At 33.9% G+C, this 23,830-nt stretch overlaps 3 protein-coding genes and 2 pseudogenes across 7 annotated transcripts; 4 read left to right on the top strand and 1 right to left on the bottom strand.

Moving 5' to 3' along the window:
- Positions 1-960: 960 nt before the first annotated feature.
- On the top strand, positions 961-3,722 carry LOC111297230 (WEB family protein At2g40480-like; annotated as a pseudogene).
- Positions 2,469-7,035, bottom strand: LOC111297229 (uncharacterized). 4 transcript variants are annotated; one of them, XR_016326072.1, is made up of 3 exons: positions 5,635-7,035; positions 4,425-4,901; positions 2,469-3,522 (listed from the first exon to the last, which is right to left on the bottom strand). XR_016326072.1 is itself a non-coding variant. In XM_022891880.2 (2 exons), exon 1 carries the CDS (start codon positions 6,844-6,846, stop codon positions 5,662-5,664), a length of 1,185 nt encoding a protein of 394 aa, XP_022747615.1. In that variant the 5' UTR covers positions 6,847-7,035; the 3' UTR covers positions 2,469-3,522; positions 5,635-5,661. The 4 variants fall into 4 exon arrangements, 1 of the variants encoding a protein (XP_022747615.1); XR_016326070.1 differs by having other exon boundaries at positions 4,425-7,034; XR_016326071.1 differs by having other exon boundaries at positions 4,445-7,034.
- Positions 7,036-7,168: 133 nt separating this feature from the next.
- Positions 7,169-11,407, top strand: LOC111297881 (uroporphyrinogen decarboxylase-like). The gene is made up of 6 exons (XM_022892469.2): positions 7,169-7,440; positions 8,414-8,535; positions 9,226-9,336; positions 9,597-9,785; positions 10,323-10,448; positions 10,746-11,407. Exons 1-6 carry the CDS (start codon positions 7,338-7,340, stop codon positions 11,259-11,261), a joined length of 1,167 nt encoding a protein of 388 aa, XP_022748204.1. The 5' UTR covers positions 7,169-7,337; the 3' UTR covers positions 11,262-11,407.
- A 622-nt stretch (positions 11,408-12,029) lies between these two features.
- LOC111297729 (CBL-interacting protein kinase 18-like) lies at positions 12,030-13,661 on the top strand (annotated as a pseudogene).
- Positions 13,662-16,514: 2,853 nt separating this feature from the next.
- On the top strand, positions 16,515-23,578 carry LOC111295942 (uncharacterized). 2 transcript variants are annotated; one of them, XM_022889810.2, is made up of 9 exons: positions 16,523-16,785; positions 17,019-17,155; positions 17,252-17,309; positions 19,011-19,145; positions 19,215-19,817; positions 19,895-20,038; positions 20,107-20,229; positions 21,246-21,287; positions 21,784-23,578. In XM_022889810.2, exons 1-9 carry the CDS (start codon positions 16,732-16,734, stop codon positions 22,405-22,407), a joined length of 1,920 nt encoding a protein of 639 aa, XP_022745545.1. In that variant the 5' UTR covers positions 16,523-16,731; the 3' UTR covers positions 22,408-23,578. The 2 variants fall into 2 exon arrangements, with proteins under 2 accessions (XP_022745546.1, XP_022745545.1); XM_022889811.2 differs by lacking the exon at positions 17,019-17,155 and having other exon boundaries at positions 16,515-16,785.
- Positions 23,579-23,830: the final 252 nt, after the last annotated feature.

The raw sequence follows: 23,830 nt of genomic DNA, 5'->3' as shown, positions 1-23,830 counted from the left end.
TTTACGAGTACTAATGTATCATTTACACCCTTAAACCTCACCCGCTTCCCCTCTTTTATTCAGTGGTTGGTTGCTCATTTGCTTTTGTCCCTTTATGTTTGTTCTCTGCTAGTCAACAAAATTGTGAGAAACTGTATTAAAACCCTTTTTATTTATAGATTTATGTTTGGGAAAAGCTCAAATTCATCATTCTACTTTAGTTGATATATTAAATGTATTAAAAACTACATTGACTCGAATTCGGCTCTTACTGGATTCCTAATTTTCTAAAGCTATGGCAAGCTTGCAACAAAAAGATATTAATATTATCATTAAATAATATTTAGCTCCATTTAATCCATTAACACTTTATAAATAACATAACATAATTTAGGAAATTTATTTATTTATAACATCTTATCAATTCAAATGTCTACACAATTACCTTCAATTTTACATCAATTATTTTTATTAATTTTAATTAATTTCGATAAATTTTAGTGACTTAATCATTTTTTACGGTACATGACCTAGAAAAATATTGTGATTTTGTAACTTAATTATCTTGTGAGCTGCATCTCTGTATTTTGTAGAGCAACTCCTATTTTTGTGTTTTTTTTTTTCTAAATTTTGTTTTTCAAACTAGATGATCATATTTATTTTAATCTCTTTTGAAGAAGCAATTATGGTCCCTTTCTAATTTAAAAATACTAAATTGAAGGTTAATTTTTACGTAAAAATATGATCAAATTAAATGTTTAAAAATATATTATAAACTGATAATATTATTTTATACTTTTTATACCTATTTATTTGATATTTAAAGATATTGCATATTTATTTTGCATACTAACAATAGTATTATTATGTAAATATTTTAAGTATAGTTATAAATATATTTATATTAAATAAAAAAATTTAAAATAATATATTAAAACAACTTATACAACATACATATTTTTTTTCCAAAAAACCAATATGTTGTTAAATATTATATTCACAACCTTGCTATGGAGACAACCATAACAAGCTTACGCTAAAGAGTTCTTGATTTCTCATAGTATAGTTTTTTTTCTTCTTTTTCTACTTTAAAGCTCAAATTGCACACCCTTTAAAAAGAGACCTTCCTCTGTGCGTTACACTCACATTCACATTTACATTTTCAAATTGCCATTCACTTTATAAGCATATTTGTATGCATATGCAATGGCAACAGAACCTCAAGACTCCCCCAAAGAAGTGGTTCCGGGTACACCCGGTATCCGGAAGGTGAGGCCTAAGGCTAGTTCCGAGGATTTTGGGTTTTGCACCAAGACATGTTGTGGGTCCGGCCGGGACCCGAATCCAGGAATAAAGAGGGTGAGTTTGAGGGCTGAGATTGACATTTCACCGCCTTTCGGATCAGTTAAGGAGGCTGGACCCGGTTTGGTGGCAGCGGACCTTGGGGGCTATTATACAAGTTTGGAGAGGCATATATAGGTATTTTCTGCTTTTGGTTTGACTATGATGTAAGAAAGGTATGCTTTGTTTTGTTGTGTAGTTTGTCTTAGTGGAATATATACAGTCTCAAAAATAGTTTTAATATTTTCTTTTGTAGTTTTAACTTACGAAAAAAAAAAATTCTTGGTTTCTTCTATACAATTAGAGGAGACTGTAACTGTGCCACTAACATGGAATTTTTTAAAAACATTTGATTAAGAGAATTGTGTTTTTCTGTAATTCCGGTATAGTATTCTTGTCGTGATTTCTTTGATTTCTTAATTTTACCTATTTCTTTTTCATGTTTTGAATTCTGAAATTTTGTTTTATGATTATCCTAAATACTAAATGTAGTAGTTTTATATATTCTTCCCTTGATTTCTTATTTTAATTTATATATTTCTCTTTCATTTTGTCTGAAATATTTGTAGTGAAATAAATGGCTTCGAATGGTTTGAAAATGGCATAAACTACTAGACATGTCGACTCCTGTTAATTTTCAGATTCAGAAGCTATATTTCACAATGAAAAAGCAGGGGAAATCATGAAACTTCAACCTGTTTCATAATTTTAGTTTGCAATTTGCATGTATAATTTTTTTTTCCCAAATTTGCATATATTCCAGTTCTTGTTAATGTATTTTCTTATAGACGAGAATTTGTCTTGAGCAGCAAGGGATTGAAGAGTTGGACATAAAGAAAGTGGAGGAACAAGCAGAGAGTTGGAGGAGGATCTGATTGTGAAAGAATTGGAGACACTTGATGTGCTTGATGAATTGGGAACTTCAAAAAGGATTGTGGAGGAGTTAAAAAGCCAGCTCCAAAATGAAGCTTTGAAATGCATGACCACACCAGACTTGACTAATTCAGATGAACACATGCCAGCTCCTGCTATCAAGGAAATGAACAAGGAACACTATGAACAGATCAGATTGGGAGTTTAAGCCTGTGCCGGATTTCGTATACTGATTTGATCTTGATGGACTTGAAACAAGCAAAATTGAACCTTGGTAAAACTATCAATGACTCTGGAATGATTCAAACTTCTGTTGAGTCTCTAAATAAGAAAATGAAGAAAGAGAAAACTTTACTTGAAAAGACCCGTAAGAGGCTAACTTCTAAGTTTGCAGGGGTGGCATCTCTAGAAGAGGAGCCAAAACGAGTGAGGGTGAAGCCACAGATTGCCAACCATGTGGAAGCAAATCATGGGAATTTTGAGAATTCTTCAAACATTTTAAGGCCGCCTATTCACAACAATTCCAAGCCTGAGCAGTTTAAGAAAATGGTTGATCCTGCAAAAACTGCAGTTCCAAGAGCAATCCCACTGCCAGGGAATGAACAGAACAAGCCCTGTATAAAAACTGATGAAATGAGGTGGGTTGCAGCCAAGAAGATGGAAGAAGCTCTTGCTCCTATTGAAATGAATGCCCTTGCTGGAATGAAGGCTTTGTCAAGCAATGACAACTCATCGGGATTTTCCTTGCCAGAGCAGGAGCCATCTCTTCGAAACCCAAAAGTTCAAAGGGCAGAAGAAGTTTCTAACAGAAAAGTAATTCATGCCATGCACAAATTTGCTGAAGCAGATATTTCCAAACTTGCAATCCTGAGGAAGCTGGAGGAAGCTTCAGAAGATGTTAAACACGGTAAAGAAGCATTCGAAGATGCTCCTAATAAAGTGGAAATCGCAAACAGAAAGCAACTTGATGCTGAAGAGGCTCTCGGGAGATGGATTCCAGTGCATGAACAGAAAAAAACAGGTAGTCTACAATGCTAACAAGATCAACAATTTCCATCCACCTCATCCTCATCATCAGCATCAGCACCATCATCTTCCGCGGTCTCCATTACATGATTTGAACAAGTAAAACCCAACAATGGACAATGAACCAAAGCCTGTTTTAAGGCCAACAGTTTCAATGAGTGATATCTTGAGCACGAAACAAGTTACTCCTAAAGAATGTGTGGTGAGGAGGCCAAATGGAGGCCACTGTACTGAAAGGCAAAAGGGTAGTTTTGAACCAAATGCTTCATCTCCTAAGGGAATATGTAACATTTCCTCCACAACCTGATCAAAAAGATCATGGAGATGATCAAAAGCAGTACTTCACCCAGTGAAGAAAGTATGGGTTCATTCACATATCTCTTCCATTGGCAACAGAAAGCAAGAAGAAACCACAAGCTTTAAACACAATGTGATACAATAGGATAAATGGTACTACTAAACAGTACAGCAGTAATCTGTGGTCATATACTAACATTTTTCGTTCAGTTTGCTTCATTTGTTTGTGTTGGTTTTGGGTGATTAATTTGTTTTGAAATCTATCTCTGCTGTAAAGGTGTTCAGTGATTTGTATTCATGTATTCTGCAATCAGCCCTGAAATATTGATGGGGTAGAATCTCATGTTATCTATATCAAAAAGCATTGAAATGATGATGAATTCTTTTGCTTGGCAGTATGTTATTTTTTTTTTTAATATTTGACAGCTTAACATGATATATGCACATGAACCTTACACTGCATTTAAAAAACAAAAAAAAAAAAAAAGCTTTATTTGTTACATTTCAAATTCATCGTCTCTTTTGTTGCTTTTTGGGAGGCCAAAAAAATGGACACTAATTTGAGAGGCTCTTCTCCTTTACTTCAACTGAGACCTTTTTGTTTTTCTCACTCACTTTCTCCTTTAAAGCTAATATTATTGGATTTTTTTTAATAAAAATGGATACTAATTTGAAAGGTTATCACATGTTGACTTTGGATGTAAACAAGCATATAGTTTCAATAAACATGACTCAAGACGAAAATTCACTATAAGAGAAGATGGTCAGATTCAATTCCTGGCGGCCTTAAATACTAACAAAAACAAGAAAAAAGAACAAAAGAATGGTTTACTTACAAATTTACTTAGAATGGAAATCAGCTTTTGGTTCTGTACCAGAAACTATTCAAAGAGGCAGAAAGCACTTACAAAGCAAGACAAATGATAACCTTAGGAATCTGCATTGGCTTGAGTAGACTACCACAAGCATTAGTTTTTCATTTGCATCATGCTAAATTACCAACCTCGCCATGAACTCCATCCACTTTACATCCTCTTCAGGTGGCCTCTTTGCCTTTGCCATTACGTTACTCAGCAGCTTCTTATCACACATTCTATATGAACATCTTTCAAAATAACAGTTAACCTTGTCCTACCTGCTAGACTTTGCTGAAGCCCTGTATTATCCAATGCTTTGCCTCTCAAATTGTATCATTTCCCCATATTAATTTCCTGTAATTTCCAATTCTTCTCGTTCTGTTCTCGCTCCAATTTTCTTCTAATCATAAACTTATTTCTCCATTGTGCAGCATTGTAGTAAGTGAAAACACTAAAACTCATAGAGAATATCATCCCCATATGCACACGTGTTCACACATATAAAAAAAGCACTTTTAGACAATGAAACTACAAACATGATCAAACATAAGAAAAAGAAATGTATGAGGAAAAATAAACACTGAAACCAAAGAAAGATAAAGCAAGAAGTAGCATGTAGAATGCATTGTCTTAAAAGAAACAGTGAAAAGCTGTGTAGTAAAGAAGACAACTCAAAAACTGTTAATTAAAGTGTGAAGCCTGGGCTGGCTTTGGAAATTTGATCTCACCATTCTTAAATTACTAGACCTACCATTTCAGAACACATAACATTACAAATGCCTCGTTTAGAATGCTTAAACTGAGGCAAGTTCTCTCATTGTTTTAAATAGCACCATAGTAACTCAAAGCTGTGACACAAACTCATAGACATCGAAGTTATTTTGAATTAAAACTGGATTGTGCAAATGAAATAAAACAGCACATTTCCTGCTCAATTTCGTTTTTATTCAACAGGGAACTTACCAGTTCCAGTAACAAAGAATTAGCCAAGAAACATGAAAGTGTCTTATTCAAGCAAGAGTCCTCACAATAAATAAACTTATAAAGGATTAAGGCATAAAGCAAACATGAGTAAACAAATAAGTATAATTATGCCCATTATGCATCATAGGTTCTAATAAGTAAAAGAAATTAATCAGGAACCTTAAGTTAAAAATGTCAAAAAGATTATTAATTGAAACATTAGAAGAGGAAAAGAATATGACATTCCAAAGCTATCGTACAAACATACAAACTTTTATTTGGGCTCCAGCAACATTACCATCCACAGAAGTGATTGAATTATAGTCTAGATGAATTCAGAAGGAGAACTGGAATCAGGCTTCCCATTGTCACCTAATCCTCCAGGATGCTGCAAATTTTGTAAAACTTGAGGAGGCAAACCCCCCAAACCAGCTGCTAACCCATCATTTGCTGAACCATAAAACTGACAAAAGAGCCTAGCCATAACCCCAAGGATCTGCATTTGGTTCTGGCATGCCTCCATATGCATTTGCATCATTGCTTTTTCATGTTCAATCTGCAATCCCACCATCCTTTCCTTCATTTCCATCTCCTCCTCTTGGCGCTCCTCCTCCATTCTCCTCCTCCTCCTCCTCTCCTCATCCAATTCCTTCTCTAACCTCGATCTTCTGTCACTCTCCCTCCTAGCCCAAACCAACTCCCTTTCCTCGAACTCCATTTCCCAATCCTCCATCCTCTCCTCCCTCTCACTCCACCGCTTTTCCTTCCCAAACTCCAATTCCCTCCTCTTTTGCTCCCTCTCCATCTCATCTTTCTCTCTTACAAACTCTCTTTCCCTCCTTTTCTCTTCCCTCCTCACCACCACATCTCTCAACTCCAAAACCTTTGTTCCAAGCAATCCAAACCCCTTACTTCCTCCTACACCCTTCCTCGATTTTTGAACACGAGAAGTACCAATATCACCAAATTCCCTCTCTCCTCCAAACTCACCCTCACTCCCTACCTTCTCCTCACCACCATCATCTCCTTCCCCATCCCCATCAACACCATCTTCTTCCTCTTCCTCCTCAAAATCCTCACTATCAATTTCGAACCCCAAGTCACAACAATCCTTAAAGAAATCACTCCCATTACCATTACTTTCACTTGCTTTCTTCCCTTTAACTTCAAGTTCCACGTCACCAAAAACCTCTTTATACTTCAAAAAATTTTCCCAATGATTCTCACCATCTTTCCAATTAAACTCATCATTTGAAATTCTAATCTTCTGCTTCACCCCCAAATACTGGTGCCTCATGTTTTGAACCTTAATAGATACATCACGCCAAGACCATTCGAAAGGAAAAGTAATGGGATCTTTATGATGATGAACTGAGTTAACATGGTTAGCTATGGGCTTGAACTTTTTCTCTCTGGTTTTGAGTTTGGATAAAGTTCCTGAATTGAAAAGATCGGAGTATTTGGACAAAAGGGTTTGTTCTTCAAGCTCTGACCACTTCTTACGTTTCATTTTTGTAGGAAAGGTCTTCTGGCAGGGCCTTGGTTTGTTTTTAAGGATTGTTTGAACAAAAGACTTGAGCTTCGCAGTTGTCTGAAAATGCCAAAGGACAGAACTCAGAACTCAGAACTCAGAAGTTGCTTTGACAGATTCAGGGATTGATAGTTGGGTTTTTTTTTTTTTTTTAATAAGTGTTTGTGTAAAATGAAAAAAGAAAAAAAGAAAAAAAAAAAACCAAGTAAATAAGCCGGTAAAAGAATAAAAAAAAGCGCTCGTGGTATTGGCAACCATTACCAAAGTAAAGCTGAGGTGGCAAAAATCGACAGGACAACTTTTGGGACATCTGTTAAGATTACAATTTTTCGATTTTCCTTATCTTCCTTTCTATCTTAACCCCGTCGAGGACCCGGCAGGAATGGAGCAAGCTCTTAATTGATGCCAGCTTCAAAAACAAACTCAAAGACTGAAACTTTTCAGACAGTTCCAATTGAAACCCAAAAACAATGTGTTGTATTTCAGTTTCTTCTTTTACTACTTTCTTTGTCCCTCCAAAAATAACATCTTTGTCCAATTACAAGCCCAGATTCATCCACTGTTCTCTTGAGGGTATTCTTTTTGTTTTTTTTTTTCATTTTCAATTTTTGGTTCCAATGTTAAGATTATTTATTACTTTATCGTTTGATGTTTTCTGGTTTGTTTTTTCTTTCTGTTGTCGGAATGGCAAGGGACCAAGTCAAAATTTTGGAATCTTAGAAAATTAGGAGCCTAAGCCTGAACTTCGCTGTCTAAGCTGAATTGTGTTATTTAATATGTTTTTAGTTATGGGTTTGTGGGATCTAATTGACATGCAATTATGATTTTAGTGAATGAAGCTCATTTGATAGAAGCCACTGTCAGATGTCGTGGTGATTAGTTGATAATGTATAAGTTTTAGCTGAAGCATTGGGAATGGTTATTTTGAGTAAGAATGCTGAAGGGCAGAACTAGGAATATGTTGAAATCACCATTAGCTATGCTTTATGGGTCCATGACACTATTACAGGACAATGACCCTCTTGCAAATGAGAACAACCATAGCATAGAAAGGCATTGAGACTTCTTTTGTTTTTGTATTTTTCTTGGGGAAAATTAAAGAAAAAAGCAGGAAAGAATTTTCTTCTATGTTCTTTGTTCATGTCTGTCATCATTTTCAATTTATTGATTTTTACTTGTTATATAACAAAATTTGAGTAGCATGCTCATTACTAATGCATGATCATAATCACACAATTCTGTGCTATTGTGGCATGTCTGATGTTAATAATTGATTGAGAAAGTGTGAATAGCATTGGTCTGGTTGAAATTACCTTCTTTTTGTCTAATTTCAGCTTGACATATCCTGATAGCTTCCTTACTTTTGCATCTACTTGTATGTGAGCATAGCATGTTCCTTTTTACAAAATCATATGTACTTATGATTCTCTACCTTTCTTATTCTTCAATTATTGTCTTTTATCAGGCCTGATTTCATTATTGAACCATATCTACTTTTTTTCTGATAACTTTTGATTTATAAGGTTTATCTTGAACATTATCATAGGGAGTGGAGTAGAACCAAAAGCTGCAGTGGCTGCTGAACCCTTGTTGCTCAGTGCTGTTCGAGGGCAAGATGTTGAAAGACCACCAGTTTGGCTAATGAGGCAAGCAGGGAGGTATATGAAGGCAGGTTTTTAAATCTCCGTGGTTTCAAAAGAAAATAATTTTTTTTCATGTGCTACATTTACTTTGGGGATTGCATTACTCAATTTTTTTTTCTATTGGCAAAAAAGAATTGTCACTTCTAAATGTTTGCTTCATGTTTCTGGTATCAAACCCTTTTGGAAAAAAATGGATTTATCAATTATTTAATATTTTCTTTGATAATCTAAGAGAAGGATCACAGTAGGCTATATGATAATGAGGATTGTATGGTGGACAAACTTTAATGTAATCCCTAGCCACAGTGTTATTTTATAAGGAGGCTCCACCTTTCAAGTTTTAATCATTAAAAAATAAAAATGAAAGAAAAGAATGGAGAGAGTAGAACACCTGATGATTTGGAAGAAAACTTCCTAAAAAGGCTAACAACTTAGAACCTGCCAGGTTTTAGTAAGTTATCAGAAGACCCTTCTTTTTATGCTTCCGTGAGAGTAATCAGAAATGAAAAGTAGATATTTTCCAACATTGTTGTTTTATTGTTTGTGTTGCAATTTGAAATGCTAGTTTTGCAGGCATTTTTGCAAATCTTATGCTTTGATGCCATCTTTTATATGACTTTTTTTATTTCTTATAAAGAGAGGAGGTCATTGCTGTTTGGTTTCATGTTGCATCTTCTTTTCAATTATGCCTTACTTTGAGTTTTTCATAGTGTAGAGCTACCAAATTATCTGTGAAAGATATCCTTCATTTCGTGAAAGATCAGAAAATGTTGATCTTGTTGTTGAGATTTCACTGCAGCCATGGAATGTTTTCAAGCCTGATGGGGTAAGAAATTTATTTTGTAATCCTTCTGATAATTTTTCTTGAATAAGCATTTATGATATAAGGTTCTGTTCTATATATTGCTGTTTTCTTATTCTTGGTTAAAACCCCATTCTTCCACATTTTGGATATCAAGAAGCTTCAGTTGACTTTTACATTCTTTTGTCAAGAAAACCGAACCTCCTCACTCTTCTTATCATAGTCTTGTTGCTCTTTGCAGATTGCAAGTTAATATCTTTTTGAATCATCGTGTATTATGACAGGTCATTTTATTCTCTGATATTCTTACTCCTCTCTCTGGGATGAACATTCCTTTTGACATTGTGAAAGGTAAAGGTCCGGTTATCTTCGACCCTCTAGCCACTGCTGCTGATGTTGATCAAGTGAGAGAATTCTATCCTGAGCAGTCTGTGCCATATGTCGGCAAAGCATTGACAATCTTGCAGAGAGAGGTTTGTATTGACATTTCCTGTAGCATCCTAAGTTGAATTTCTTATTTCTCCCCTTATTTTCAATTCATTTTTACGTAACTAATCATCCACGTCTGGCCATTTGTATGAAGTTGTATTTTCCACATACAATTGGTTGTGCATTTGGAATGTTCTTAGGCAGGAACAATAAACAAATATAATGGAGTTAAACAACCAATGTTAATTAAATTAGAGAAGGCTAAACGTGATGTTCCTTAACGGAAAAGTTAGTCATTGGGCCTCTCTGCAGTAGATTTTTGCCTCAATGATACCTACTTTTGAATTCAAAATAAACATTCCCTAAGCCCTTCTTAATGCCTTGCATCACCCCTCTATGGTCTGATGTATGCAATTGTGTAACTTTTACTTTTATTTTGAACTGTCATATTATTTGCGGATGTTGTTTGATTCTTTGAGAACTCAAGGAATCATTGACAATGCCCCGCCTATTTAATGTTACTTGTGATTCAGTGAATTTAAAGGCCGGTGTAGACTCATCCCTTCTCTTTCGTTTGCCAGGTAGACAACAAAGCTGCAGTTCTGGGTTTTGTTGGTGCTCCATTCACTCTAGCATCATATGTAGTTGAAGGTGGCTCATCAAAGCACTTCACCAAAATAAAAAGATTAGCCTTCTCTCAACCAAAGGTAGTTTTAGTTCTCTTTCTCTAGCATCTAAGAGCAACTGGAGTGACGTTTGTCTTCATTGTTTTTTTTTCCCTTTTTTTCTGGTCCTTGTCTTAATTAGCGTCCATAACTGAAACAACAAACTTCAAGCTACTGACATAAAAGTGTTCTGTCTGTACTTACAAAGTTAATTGCTAGAAATGAATTGCTTTTCCTTTTTCTTATCTTTTATCTGTTTCTCAAAACACGTGTCAACTACCTTTGTTTGTGAAAAATATTATCAACTGGATTCCTATTGACCTCATTTTCCGCCTACAGGTACTTCATTCTTTGCTTCAGAAATTTGCAACCTCCATGGCCAAGTACATTCAGTACCAAGCTGACAATGGAGCTCAAGCTGTTCAAATTTTTGACTCTTGGGCAACAGAGCTCAGTCCAGTGGATTTTGAGGAGTTCAGCCTGCACTATTTGAAGCAAATTGTAGATGCGGTAAAACAAACTCATCCAAATCTTCCTTTAATCCTTTATGCAAGTGGATCTGGGGGCTTGGTAGAAAGGCTAGCTTTAACAGGTGTGGATGTAGTTAGCTTAGATTGGACAGTTGACATGGCTGAAGGTAGAAGGCGACTTGGACATGATATTGCCATCCAGGGAAATGTTGATCCCGGTGTTCTTTTTGGTTCAAAGGAGTTCATCACCAATCGGATACATGACACCGTGAGAAAAGCTGGTAAAGGAAAACATATATTGAATCTAGGTCATGGGATTAAAGTAGGTACACCTGAGGAAAATGTTGCCCATTTCTTTGAGGTTGCTAAAGCAATCAGATACTAAAAGTGATACGGGATTAACTAATTTCCTACTGAAAAGAGTTTAATGTCTCTTTAGGTTCTTTTTCCCAGCCCTTGATTCTTCATTTGTTCCATGGTGGAGAAACATAATAGAGTAATAAAATTTTGTTGACAGCTTCCAGTCCTCAAGTCTAGGAGTGAAGATAAAATTTGACATTCACTCCTTACTGCACAGGGTTCTGCCTTGCTGTCTCCTCTCCCTTCACTGTCCCTTGCCATTCTTATTCTAGCTTCGATTCAATTTGTTAAGCCATACTTGGCTGGGCATTCAAGCTATTCATTTCAAAATGAACTGAGAATCTACAATTAGTTTTTGGAAGTTTCTTTCTACCATCTGACAAGCGTTAGCCTTTGGTTTTGGTTTTGGTTTTTTTTTTTTTTTTTTTTTTTCTCATTTTTTAGGCTGTCAGGATTTAAACTCAAATTATCGGAAGAAACCAACACTGCTGCTTGTGGCTGATTTTGTTTCATTGTAATACTTGGACAAGTTAAATGTAGAGTTAATGGCTTGAGCTCATTTAAAACAAGAAAAAGAAAGAGGTTTGGTTTATGAAAAGAAAAAAAGAATTGCCATTTCTCAAATCCTTTCTTTTGTTTTCCCCACTCCCCTTTTAGGGTGACCTTTTGTTTTCCTTCTTAAATGAATTTGAGATCAAGTTGTTTCTTTTCCTTTTATATTAAGCATTATTTTCGTTGAAACAAAAGCAGAAGATTTGAAGGTTACTTTAATAAAAATTTGTCATGTTGACACATGACCTGGTCGAAGACGGTTGAGTTCTGTTATAGACACTCGTGCTGTTTAGAGTATCCTATATATAATTACTGTAGGAGATAATACTCAATCCTGATTTTTGCCACAGCAGAGGTGTTTATCATCGGGATTTGAAGCCAGAAAACTTAGTCCTGAATGAAAATGGAACTGCCCTTGCTGAGTCTAAGCATCAAGATAGGTTTCTCCACACAACTTGTGGAACCCTTGCATTTGTGGCTTCTGAAGTTATAAACAGAAAGGGTTATGATGGACCCACAGCTGACATTTGATCTTGTGGGGTGATCCTCTATGTTCTACCGGACGGTTGTCTGCCATTTCACGATTCAAATGTAATAGCAATGTACAGGAAAATGAGCAAGGCCGGCAGACATCAAATTTCCTGATTGGTTTTCACCTGAAGTGAGCAAGCTGCTTTCAAGAATCCTCAATCCTAACCCCAAAGCTAGAATTTCAATTGCAAAAATAATGTCAAATCCTTGGTTCAAAAACGGATTTAACTCCAAACTTGTTCAGAGAAAAGCTGAAATGGAATTGGCTCCTGTTGACATTGATGCCGTTGTTTTTGGTTCTGAGACTAAACAACACTGCATTTGAAGCAAAGAAAAACATGGCTAAGCTCACTAATTTGAATGCCTTGGATATCATTCCTTATCAAGTGGGTTCCATTTTCCATTTGTCGGGATTATTTGCAGAAAATGATGAAAAGAAGGAAGTACAATTCACTTTCATGCATAATGCATCTGCCATCACATCTAAACCAGAGGACATTGCTCAGAATTTGAAGTTAAAAGTTGAGAAGGTAGGAGGGCTGATGAAAATGGGATGAAATGGAGATAGAAAAGCCGCATTGGCTATTGATGCAGATTTGAGTTTATCCCATGTTTCCATTTAGTAGAGATGACGAAGATGCTGAAACAGGATGTTAGATCAGCTCTCAAAGATATTGTTCGTTTGGGCTTGGCAAGGTGAGCAGCTTCACTCATCCTAATCTAAGTCGAGATCCTGTGCCAACTTATATTGCTTCTAACGAGGCTGTTCAAGAATTTCTAAAGGATTCGAGTCATTCGACTGCTGTTCGGAGCCAAGATCCTGTGCCCGGTTGATATTGCCATAACAAGGCTGTTCAAGAAATTGAGAAACATGCTACTGCTCGACGCAAAAATAACTTCTCTAACCATTGTGAATGCATTGAATGAGAATAATGCAAGGCATCCGGGTGAGGAAATCTGCTTCAACAACAATTAAAGAGCCTATAGGGAAAGTCAATATTTGTTGGGAACTTAGCCATGGACGTAAATAAAAGTTAAAGGACTTCACCAGGCGTCAATGAAATTTGGACCTATTATGCCGAATGGGGTTAAAACTACATCTGATCATTGATTTTTTTATTTAATTTTAACTATTTTTCTAAAGGAATACTCAAATTGTCTGATTGAAATTAAATACCTTGTAATAAGATGTGACATAATAAATTTGAACTTGAAAATTCATTTAAAATAATTCCAATTTGAATCAAATTTGATTAAAAGATAAAAATTTTAAATAATTTCAATTCAAAAAGTTTAAATTAAAAAAAAAAAACCTCTGTGACGTAAAATGCATGTTAAAATATTACATTTTATATAAAATCTAAAATTGAATTAAATTAATTGGAATTGAAAAAAAATTAAATTTAAAATAATGCAAAAAAAAAAATTTAAACCAGTATAGAATGTATCATACTCATGGTGAGTGCAGTTAGAAGTGGCAAAATGAGCCAAATGAGTTGATATGACACAGTCTTATGTTCGACACGGCATTTTAATGAGCAGGATTGATTGAACATAAAAAAAAATATGGATCATACCATGCACGATTTTTATTAAAAAAAAAATTATTTGGCCCAATACGGTTCATGAGCCAATAACGATATGGGTTTTGCAGAACTAGCCCATGAGCCATTACATCGATTTTTAAAAATGTTTTTTACGTTAACTTTTTTAAAGATTTTGTGAGTTTTTTCTTATATATTTTTTATTTTAGTGACATTATGAAAAAATAGGAAACATGATTTACGTACTTCGACTTGAAATGCTTGCATCCATGGGACAAGAGAAAGCTTTTCACTGTAAATAAATAAATTTTACAAAAATTAATTAACTAAAAAATAATAAATTTTACAAATTTTTCTTTTGATGATATCATTAATTATTATATTTTTTCAATGATACAACTTTTTTTTAATAGATTTTCTTACCTTATTCATGTTAATGTCAATTTGCATATTAGAATAATAAGATTCAAATATAATTTCTACACCATGTAATTTTAGTCTAGAATCCACAATCGCAGCTAAACAATTTTAAAATGGAATATTTTTCCAATATTTTTAAAATTTTATTTCCATAAGCTCACAAACATTTTTGAAAATCTCATATTTTCTATATTTTGCAAAACAAACACTAATTTCATATATATTGTTTAGAAAAATAGAAGAAGTTAGTTAGTAAACACCCGAAAAATTTTTTGGTAGATTCAAAAAATTATTCCAAAAAGTTAGTAACGTTATTGGCAACATCCCAACCTGTTATTATTAAAGGACAATTTTTCATAAATATTTTCATGAATAGAAAACATTGTAATAATATCATTGTAAGGTAAAGAAGTTTTTAATACCAAATAGGTCGAATTCCACCTATGAATAACATGTAGAGGAATTTTATAAAATTTTTTCCATGTGACACACATAAATTTTTAAATTTTTTACTTTTTGAACTGGAATCGTTAATAAATTTAAAGTAATATTTAATTTTTTTCAATACGAGACTCAATTAATTTCAAACATTTTTTAATACATAAATTTAAAATACGACATGAAATGAATATGAAGAATATTATCATTTAAAATTGGTTTTAATGTCATTTTCAAATAATGAATTACTATAATATTATTGCTATCATTATCAAAGGATATAGAAAGAATTCTATTTTGAAGATCCTACATGTTTATTGTTTGAAAAATTACATTTTAAATAGCATTTCCATTATGTGGCTAATCAATGCTTTTAAAACTTAAAATTCTTTTTTGGTAAATTCTAGTCATTATTAATCCAATATCCCGTCACACATAAGTATCCATTTCCTTCATTAGTTGGCCAAATGTCATTTGTAAGTGATACTTCACAAACAAGATTAGATAAAATCAAAACTAAATTTTCCTTGTAATTGAAAATAATTTTAGAGGCATCCGATTTAATAGTATTTTCTTGAAAAACTTTTATATTGAGGATTTAAAGTTTTATGAACAAAATTGGTAAATCTTCTATCTTCCCCCTATTAAAAAAGGTTGTTGGGCACCTATTCTATATTTGGCTAATTCCACCCTACATGCATTAATGGAGTAACAAAAAATACCTAAGCTTGACCCAAAATTACGGGAAAGAGTAGTTTGTGTGCCATCACTAGAGGTGTCCTTTTCATCACGTTTACTCTTATGTTCAAAGGTAGGTTTGGATTTTATTACACTTTTAGTGTGATGAGATTGAGCTAATCGTATCATCGATTAAATTTAAATATAAATTTTAATAAAATTTATTTGGTATAAATTTTTTTATTGAATTTTGATATAAAGGAACATTACTATTTTCATATTGTGATTCCATGGTTTCATTGAAAGAAAAATCAATAGGAGTATGATGAGGTGATGTTGCCATTGGTAAGCTATATTTAAACAAATACAAAATTCAATATAAAGAAATAAACAAATAAATTCAATGTATAAAATAATATTAGTAGTTATATATGAAATTAAAGCACAAGATTTATATATAAAAAAATAAAAACATAAATAAATAACTTTGATAATTAAAAGAGAAAGGATAGAAAATCAAACATTTGAATTGAAGATGGAAGACTTTAAGCTTTTAAACACTTGAATGCTTGAAGATGGCTATTGTAATTGATGTTTCTAGGTATAGATATGGTGAAATGATGTTGGGAGAACCCTTTATATAGGTAGTAAAGTTTTGGAGCCATTAGATTGAATTAAATGAGAAAGTTTTAAGAAAATGTTTTCAGATTTTATTTTTTATTTATATTTTTTAGAAAATAGTTTTTATTTTTTGTTTTTTAAAAAATGTATTTGATAAACGACAATAAAAATTGTTTTCTAAAATTGTAAAAGCAAGAAAATAAATAAAATATTCAATGATATTGCTATTAATAGCATTTAATTATAAATATAAACAATATTTTTAATTAATGATATTAAAATGTGTTTAAATATGGCAACTTATAAAATATAAAGAAAAAAATTAATGTACATCCTTTTTTTATTATCTAAAATAAATATGGTAATTTTGTTATTTTAATATAAAATAAATTTTATTATTATCTAATAAATTAATTAATAAATAAATTTTATTAGGTAATAAACTAATAAAATTATCATAATTTAAACACTGATTATTGAAAAAAAAAAATACAACAGTGCTACCGACCATGCAGTCGTTGGCTCTTTACTATTTTATTTCAGATGCAAAAGCCAAAAAAATATATATTGTAAATGAAAGTTGAAGGGAAGTGTTAGGATTTATTAAGGAGAGAAGAAAAGTTACAAACTTTGTTCATTAGAAATTCTTACAAAGGAGGACAAAGGTGAAGAAGAATAAGAGGAAAGTGGAGGTGCAAAGGGTTCAAAACCATGAGCGTAACTGATCCAAAAGTTGTGGATTGTTCTATCATCCCAGTATTTCAGGTTGGCTTTTATCATTTTCTCTTTAAAGTTTATATTTTTTAGGTGAATAATTGAAGGATTATTACTTGTTTCTGAAAAAGCCTTTAAATTTTGATTTGGGTTTTTGATTATACAAATGGGTTTTCATTTATATTGATTAAAAGAACAAATTTGTATAGCTTTTTTTTTTTTTTTTTTTTGTCCTTTTGGGGTTTATTTGCTACAATTTCCTTTGAACGCAAACTTTTTTTTAGGCCCCAAATGAGGGAGATGCATCAATGGTAAGTGTTAATGATGAAGAGAATGTTGCGTCAGAAGGGAAGAGGAAAAAGAAGAAAAAGAAGCAGAAAGTTTCTGCTCCTCGTCCCGCGTGTTCTTGGGTATATTTTAGGTAGAATTTGGTGCATTTCAATGCAAAATTTTCCTAAAACATTTTTTGTTTTCTGCTTATTGGGAATGTACTAACATGTAAATTTGAATGTTTTAGCCGGGAGTTTATCAAGGATTATAGTGCTTCTCATCCTGAATCCTCAGGCCTTAAAGCTGTGAGTATTTTTGTTCTCCTTTAATCAGTAGACAATGCCTTTGTTTTTATGTAATGATTTGTGACAATGATAAGTAGATTTAATCATGGTTTTAAATAAAGCGGATGCTAGTTAGCGGTAGTGGCGCCTTTCACCACCACTATTTACCGCAATGGAGGTGAGAATTGTGATTCGCATGTTTAGCGGCTCTTGACGGTCGCAATTAGCGGTGTAGTGGAAAATAACGACTGTAACGGGGCATTTGGATGTTTATGAAATCAAAAGAAAATTCCATACCAAAACAAAGAAAAATTCATTCAAAATCCAGTCAATTAAATCAAAATTGAACAGATGTAAGTCTTAATCAGAATTGAATGATAGAATTTATTCCAGATAAGAAACATATATTCACTAAAAATTACTGTGCTTCTTCACATTTGATTTGTGGATGGAGTGAAGAGAGAGCAGAGAGCTCTCTTATGGCTTCCATGGGTGTTGGCTTCAAGTTGTGTTGCCATTTCCAATCTTGACTTATGAGCGAGCTGAGACTTTATAATCTCAAATCTTTGAGGGAGAGACTGTGAGGATTTGTGTGAGGCATGAGGGTGGTGTAGTTGGGTTAGGTTGAGTCATGGTGGCTCTGCTGTGATATGGTAAGAAAAGTCGACTGTGAGATGGGAAGAAAAGTCGACAAAGCTAGAGGCAAGCAGAGAAGTAGAGAGGGAAGAAGGGCCGTGTCATGTGCCTTGTTGTTTTTTGTTGTTTAGTTGAAAATTTAAGAGGTGAAGGGAAGATAAATGATGGGTGATTTTAATAAATTTTTTGATAATTTAGATGAAAATTTAAGAGGTAATTGGATTGTTAATTAATTAATATTTTATAAGTTCATGGAAGGAAATTTACGAGAATGGAGGAAATTTGGGAGGCTGTCACTTGTGGGTTAAAATTAGTTTTTTATTTTCTCTTTTTTAGATGAAAATTTGGGAAATGGAAGTCAAATGATTTTTGAGAAATGAAAACTTGAGTTTTTCTTTTTGGATGATTTAAAAAGGAACTAGATATGATAAATAATGAATTTTATTTTCATGAGTTTTTAGTATATGTATTAGTATCATTTAACAAATTAATCTTAAATGATTAAAATTTGATATTACTTTAGTTATTTTTAATTATTTTATATTTTTGGTGTTTGATTTAAGTTAGATTGTCAAGTATTTTTTTACTTTTTTTTACTTCAAATATTGAAACTTTCCGCTGTTATTTTTCTATTCAAATTAAAATAAATGAGCTTAATTTTGTGTACTTGGAAAAAAAGTTAATTTCATATATGATACTATTTTGGTAATCTTATGTATTTATAAAAGTCATCTTCATAAAATTTATAAATATGCATATTGAACACTTTTAAATATGCATATTACCAATTTAGGTAATTAATAATTTATTTTGTCATATAAGTAAAGGAATTAAAATATTATAAACTATTTTAAATATCATCAAATAAAAGTTTTCATGAATAAAAATATTTGTACTTCATTTTTGGTGAGTTGTGCAAAAAATAAAAAAATTTACGACTGCGATGAGTGCGATGAGTGCAATGAGCGCTATCTTATCCGTTATGTCCATGACCGTTATAAACATAACGCAACAAAAAACGTGACTGCGACCATTTAAATCCTTAGATTTAATTGTTCTTTTTTGCTTTTTATTTTCTACTGCTAGGCTACAAAGGCTGCATCAGATGCTTGGAAGTTAATGAGCATTGAGGAGAAAGCAAAATATACTCGGCATGCTCGTGAAGTGTGGGATGATTACTTGAGCACAGCTCCTGCCCGTATCCCTAAGCCCCGGAAGCAGGTGGCTTTTACTTTTTGTGACTTATGTTTTGTCTTACCATCCAACAAATCTTATGATTATGTAATGCAGACTAAACTAGTCACGAGATGCTCTCCTGGCCGCTTATTCAATGTGCTACAGCGCCTCACATCTGAGCAAAAGGCTGCAGTGAAGAGCATGGGATTTGGTAGTTTACTTGGCTTGAGATGTCGCACTCTACGCCGCAGTTTGTGTCTTTGGTTGTTGGAGAGGTTTAACACTGCACGGCGCAGCTTGGAGATATGTGGGGAGCGCATTCCTTTATCCCCAAGAGATGTAGAGCGTGTGATGGGACTAGCAGCTTCTGGGAAGGATGTGGTGAATTCAGGGCCTGATGACTTGATTGCTGACTTGCGTCACAGTTATAATGCCACTAACCGTGGGATTTCAGTGCGACTTCTAGAGGAACGGTTGGCAGCTCCAGAAGCAGGAGAGGATTTTAAGAGATCATTTATCCTTTACACATTGGGTACACTTTTATCTCCGACAGCAAGACTGGATGTTAGCCCATCATTCCTCCACTTTTTAATTAATATGGATGTTGTGCATCAGTATAATTGGGGAAAGTTCTTGCTTGACCGGTTAGTTCGGGAGGTATCTCGCTTTCGCCAAGGGAAGCAGCGTGCAGTTGGTGGATGCCTTCTTTTTCTCCAGGTTGATACATAAATGCTTTGGCTTTAGTTTTTTACAGATTAATCCAAAATTATCACTAAATTTCTATTGCTTCTCAGCTGTTCTATTATGAGAGCATCTCAATCGAGGGAGCTGGGTCTTCTGCACCAGTTGTTGTTCCATGCCTATCTTCATGGGGGGAGGAAGAGATCACTGAAAGAGAAAAGCGAGAAAGAGAACTTGGTGGTTATGGGTGTGGAGAGGTATAATTACATTCACTATGCATGATACATGCAATCTCTATGAACTAATCAGGTGTCCTGCTCTGCAGGTGATTAGCAAGGAGGGTTGTCTGGAATCTCTAGAATATAGAGTCCAAGTGGAAGTCCTATCTGGGGGCAAAATGAGCACTGGAGTTGAGCACAATCACATCTTTGAGCAGGAGGGGACCCAGGTATTATGCTTTGATTATTTAATGTGACTTATAAGTTTCATAAATAATTTTAAAAACTTTCGCCAAGTTTCTGTTAGAAAAGTAGCCTTTGCATATAATTAGGATGCGATATGAGTTAATTCTAATTGGATAACACTGTGAATTATGCTTAATGAAAAACAAATGGAAAAATATGGTGATAGATATCAAACTGTATCATAAGCCCTTTGCTTTATGTTATATGTTATTTTATAATGATGGGCTCCTTTATCATGAACTTTATGAGGTTATACATATGTTATACTTTATATGGTCATATAACCATCGGCTATCTGTTTTTAGCTTGCAAAGTTCTTAGGTTTGAAGTCTTGGAAATATTTGCAAATAGATGAGTTATTTTAAGATTTGCTAAGTCTTTATTCATTTTACAACTTCTGGTGAAATCATTGTTCATGCTGTTTTGAAACTAAAAAAATTCAGCTTTCTATTTTATTGTATTAAGGAATTTTTTATAGTTCCTATTCAAGTTTCTAGTTTCCAGGTCTGCATGGGCAACTCATATTGTACTCCACCACAAATGGAAATTTCAACTAATAGATATTTTCTTGTGATTTCCTTGTGTGGCTTTAGCTGTAAAATGTATTTTTGAACCCTTCATGATCTCTGTTTTTGACTGGTTACAAACAGCATGAGTCTCAAGAATCTATGGTAAAAGGGAATTTTTCAAACACATCTTCAAAGATGTCATGAGATTACAGATTCTCTTGTTTGTTAGCCTCTTGAAGCTAAAGCTTGGACCTTTCTCAAGCTTGGCTTATGGTGAGATGACCTTTGTAATAGAATCTTGGATAGTTTGTCTGCAAGCCCCTCAATTAGCTAAGACAACTGGCTTAAAGCAATTCTTAGCATAAGTAAACACTTGAAGTAATCGAGGACTTAAATGTGATGCTTAGCATGCATTGAGATGAAAGGTCTAATCTATTTATGAGTAAATTATTCTTGTCTCGCAAAGCTTCTTTCTGCTTGTCTGTTTGTAGGCTGATGAAGAACAAATGGACAGAGATTTTAGCATGGAGGAGGTAATAGTTCTTCCTACAAAGCTGCTGCACTTTGTTGATTCCTTGATTTCTTAGCTGATTAACCTTTGCTGCTTTTGGTATTCTTTGTTCATCATTGATTTTGTAGTCCCACGGCATGCCTCGAAAATATCCTGCTATCAAAATTTATAAAATTCTAAAATGGCATAGCATTCATGATGACAATAAGTTTGCTTCTCTCTCTCTCTCTCTCTCTCTCTCTCATCGAAAATGGTAAAATGATTTCGTGTCCTTACAAGTGGTGGATATGATAAAAGTGGAAGCATCGGGTCAATTTTAGTCTTCCAGCAAAAGTTAAACTTGTTCAAATGGTCCATTTATATCTAAAAGGTAATAAAATTTACTTTTAATAAACAGAAACCTTCTATCAAATGAAGTTATGAGCTATCCAGTTTCATAAAACTATGACCATTTGGACATGTTTGGAACTTTTTCTTTATCATGTTATACCTGAATACCTGTTGGCATGTTTCTGCAGGTAAATGTGACAAATTTTCCAAAGAGTAAGGGCATGGTGTGTAGAGACATGGAGATGATTGTTGAACCGGATAGAACAGCATGCCGTAACAAAGAATATGGATGTAATGAAATTGTGGATTACATGAGGAACAATGATCGTGAAGAGAATTGCATTTATGCGCCATGTGTATGCCCACTTCCAAATTGCAAATTTGTTGGCTCATCTGAACAATTGTCACTACACTTCAGTAGCAAACATTGGGATTCTGGAAGGCGTTTCAGGTACAACATCCCATTGCCTGTCTCATTGGGGATGAATGAACACTATCTTGTTCTCCAAGCTGAAGAGGATGGTGTTCTGTTTATCCTCAACAAGGGTGTTGAAAGCATCGGGAATGTAGTGATGATAACTTGCATTGCTCCAAGCTCATCAAAGGAAAACTTCTTGTATGATATTGTATCAGGAAAAGGAATTAGCTGTCTTAGACTAAAATCATTGACTGAGAATTTTCCAGGGCGAGTTGAAGGTTTTCCTCCTATGGACTTTCTTCTAATCCCTTTTCGATTCCTGGGTCCTTCTGGAGAGCTCAATTTAGAAGTTTGTATATGGAACTCTACAGAACTTGGATCAGATTGCCCTTGATTACTTGTTTGTTATAGTGCATAGTATATAAGTCATCAATAGATTGTCATCAATGGAGATGGGCTATAGCCAGTAAGCATCTGGCAATTCTGATCATCCAGTCAATCATACTTTTTTTTTTCATTGAAAAAGAGATGATGGTCCAATTTTCTGTCAAATAATTGAAGACAGAAAAATCTAAACAATAATAGAAACTATTCCTGACAAATGCAATTCTTTGCAACTTGAGTTGAAAGGCTAATATCTGCTATTTTTACAGTGCCTGAGCAAAAGCTAGCATAATTCTGGCTCTTCACAATGGAAAAGTATACTGGTAGCTGCGCTTTCAGATGGGAAGCTGTCATGCCATCAGCTTTTCAACGCTTTGAAACTTGAAATGGAATTGCTAGTTTCAGGATTCCCGTCGGGAATTTAAAGATAACTTCATCCAACTGGCTCTCAACAATTGCATTTCAAATGCACTAGAACTGAAGAACACTGTACAATATATGTAAACCTCTTGTAGACAATCTCAACCAAACTACTAGTCTTAACATTTTGCTAAAACTAGGAAAGAAAGTTATGGGTGAATGAAGGAAAGCCACTGCACCCAAGGAAAAGCAGCATGGTACACAAAACCAGCAACCTCTTACTGCAAATGAAGATGCCAAACTGTCTAAAACTTGAAAGCCGACTATGGGACGGGCTGACACCACCATACGGTATTTAAACAGTGTGGAAGAACCTTCTTACCTCAACAAAAGGAGAATATCAAGAAACTTCAAACAAGTCATACTACATAGTCTGCCTGCAAAAGCACTGCTCTTCTGCTAATGCCATCATCAAAGCTGCTCACAGAACGTGTTACTTCTCAAACATTTTGATAGATGTGAAGGATCTTGATCTGTGCATCTTCAATTCCCAAAGAAAAGTAAACTGAATCATCTTTCAGAAAATTTCAGGAGGAAAAATGCTGTGACTATCCAAAATAAACAGACCCGGAAAGAAAAGACCCAGAATAAAAAATGACATTTAATTAAAATTAAATTGAATTATGGCATAATTTTATGTAATTATAACTTACAAAGAAGCAACAGGAAGAAGAGGAGCAGAGCAGAGATCTCATGAGGGTGCACTGTAACGAATATGGAGATAAATGCATCTAAACGCCGCCTACTGATTGATTCTATCATTTTTATTTGTTATATTTTTATGGTTTTTTTTTTTTTGTTGGTTGCGTTATTTAGTTGAACCATGAAATATCATTTCAATATCGACAGAAACAAAAGAGGAGTTCAAGGGGGTGTTCAGAGCAGAGGAACTTTTTCGGTTTTTAATGTTAATAATTGCATGAAAGCCCCTTTAGTTTAGATGATTTTGTTTTTGCCACAACATAATTTACTATTATCAAATGAACCCCGGAAATTTTCACATACATTGACCA

Source organism: Durio zibethinus, chromosome 12 (genome assembly GCF_047325235.1).
Source record: "Durio zibethinus cultivar Kanyao isolate XHJ-2024 chromosome 12, ASM4732523v1, whole genome shotgun sequence".
Taxonomy (NCBI): Eukaryota; Viridiplantae; Streptophyta; class Magnoliopsida; order Malvales; family Malvaceae; genus Durio; species Durio zibethinus.
This window is presented reverse-complemented; position numbering and strand designations above follow the sequence as displayed.

What these genes read in the sequence shown, in the direction of transcription:
- LOC111297229 (XM_022891880.2), bottom strand. Translation starts at nt 6,846, where the DNA reads ATGAAACGTAAGAAGTGGTCAGAGCTTGAAGAACAAACCCTTTTGTCC.
- LOC111297881 (XM_022892469.2), top strand. Translation starts at nt 7,338, where the DNA reads ATGTGTTGTATTTCAGTTTCTTCTTTTACTACTTTCTTTGTCCCTCCA. An exon ending in TGACAATCTTGCAGAGAGAG is followed by an intron (nt 9,786 to 10,322) that starts GTTTGTATTGAC and finishes TTCGTTTGCCAG; the next exon opens with GTAGACAACAAAGCTGCAGT. An exon ending in TAGCCTTCTCTCAACCAAAG is followed by an intron (nt 10,449 to 10,745) that starts GTAGTTTTAGTT and finishes TTCCGCCTACAG; the next exon opens with GTACTTCATTCTTTGCTTCA.
- LOC111295942 (XM_022889810.2), top strand. Translation starts at nt 16,732, where the DNA reads ATGAGCGTAACTGATCCAAAAGTTGTGGATTGTTCTATCATCCCAGTA. An exon ending in CTATCATCCCAGTATTTCAG is followed by an intron (nt 16,786 to 17,018) that starts GTTGGCTTTTAT and finishes ACTTTTTTTTAG; the next exon opens with GCCCCAAATGAGGGAGATGC. An exon ending in GTGGTTATGGGTGTGGAGAG is followed by an intron (nt 20,039 to 20,106) that starts GTATAATTACAT and finishes CCTGCTCTGCAG; the next exon opens with GTGATTAGCAAGGAGGGTTG.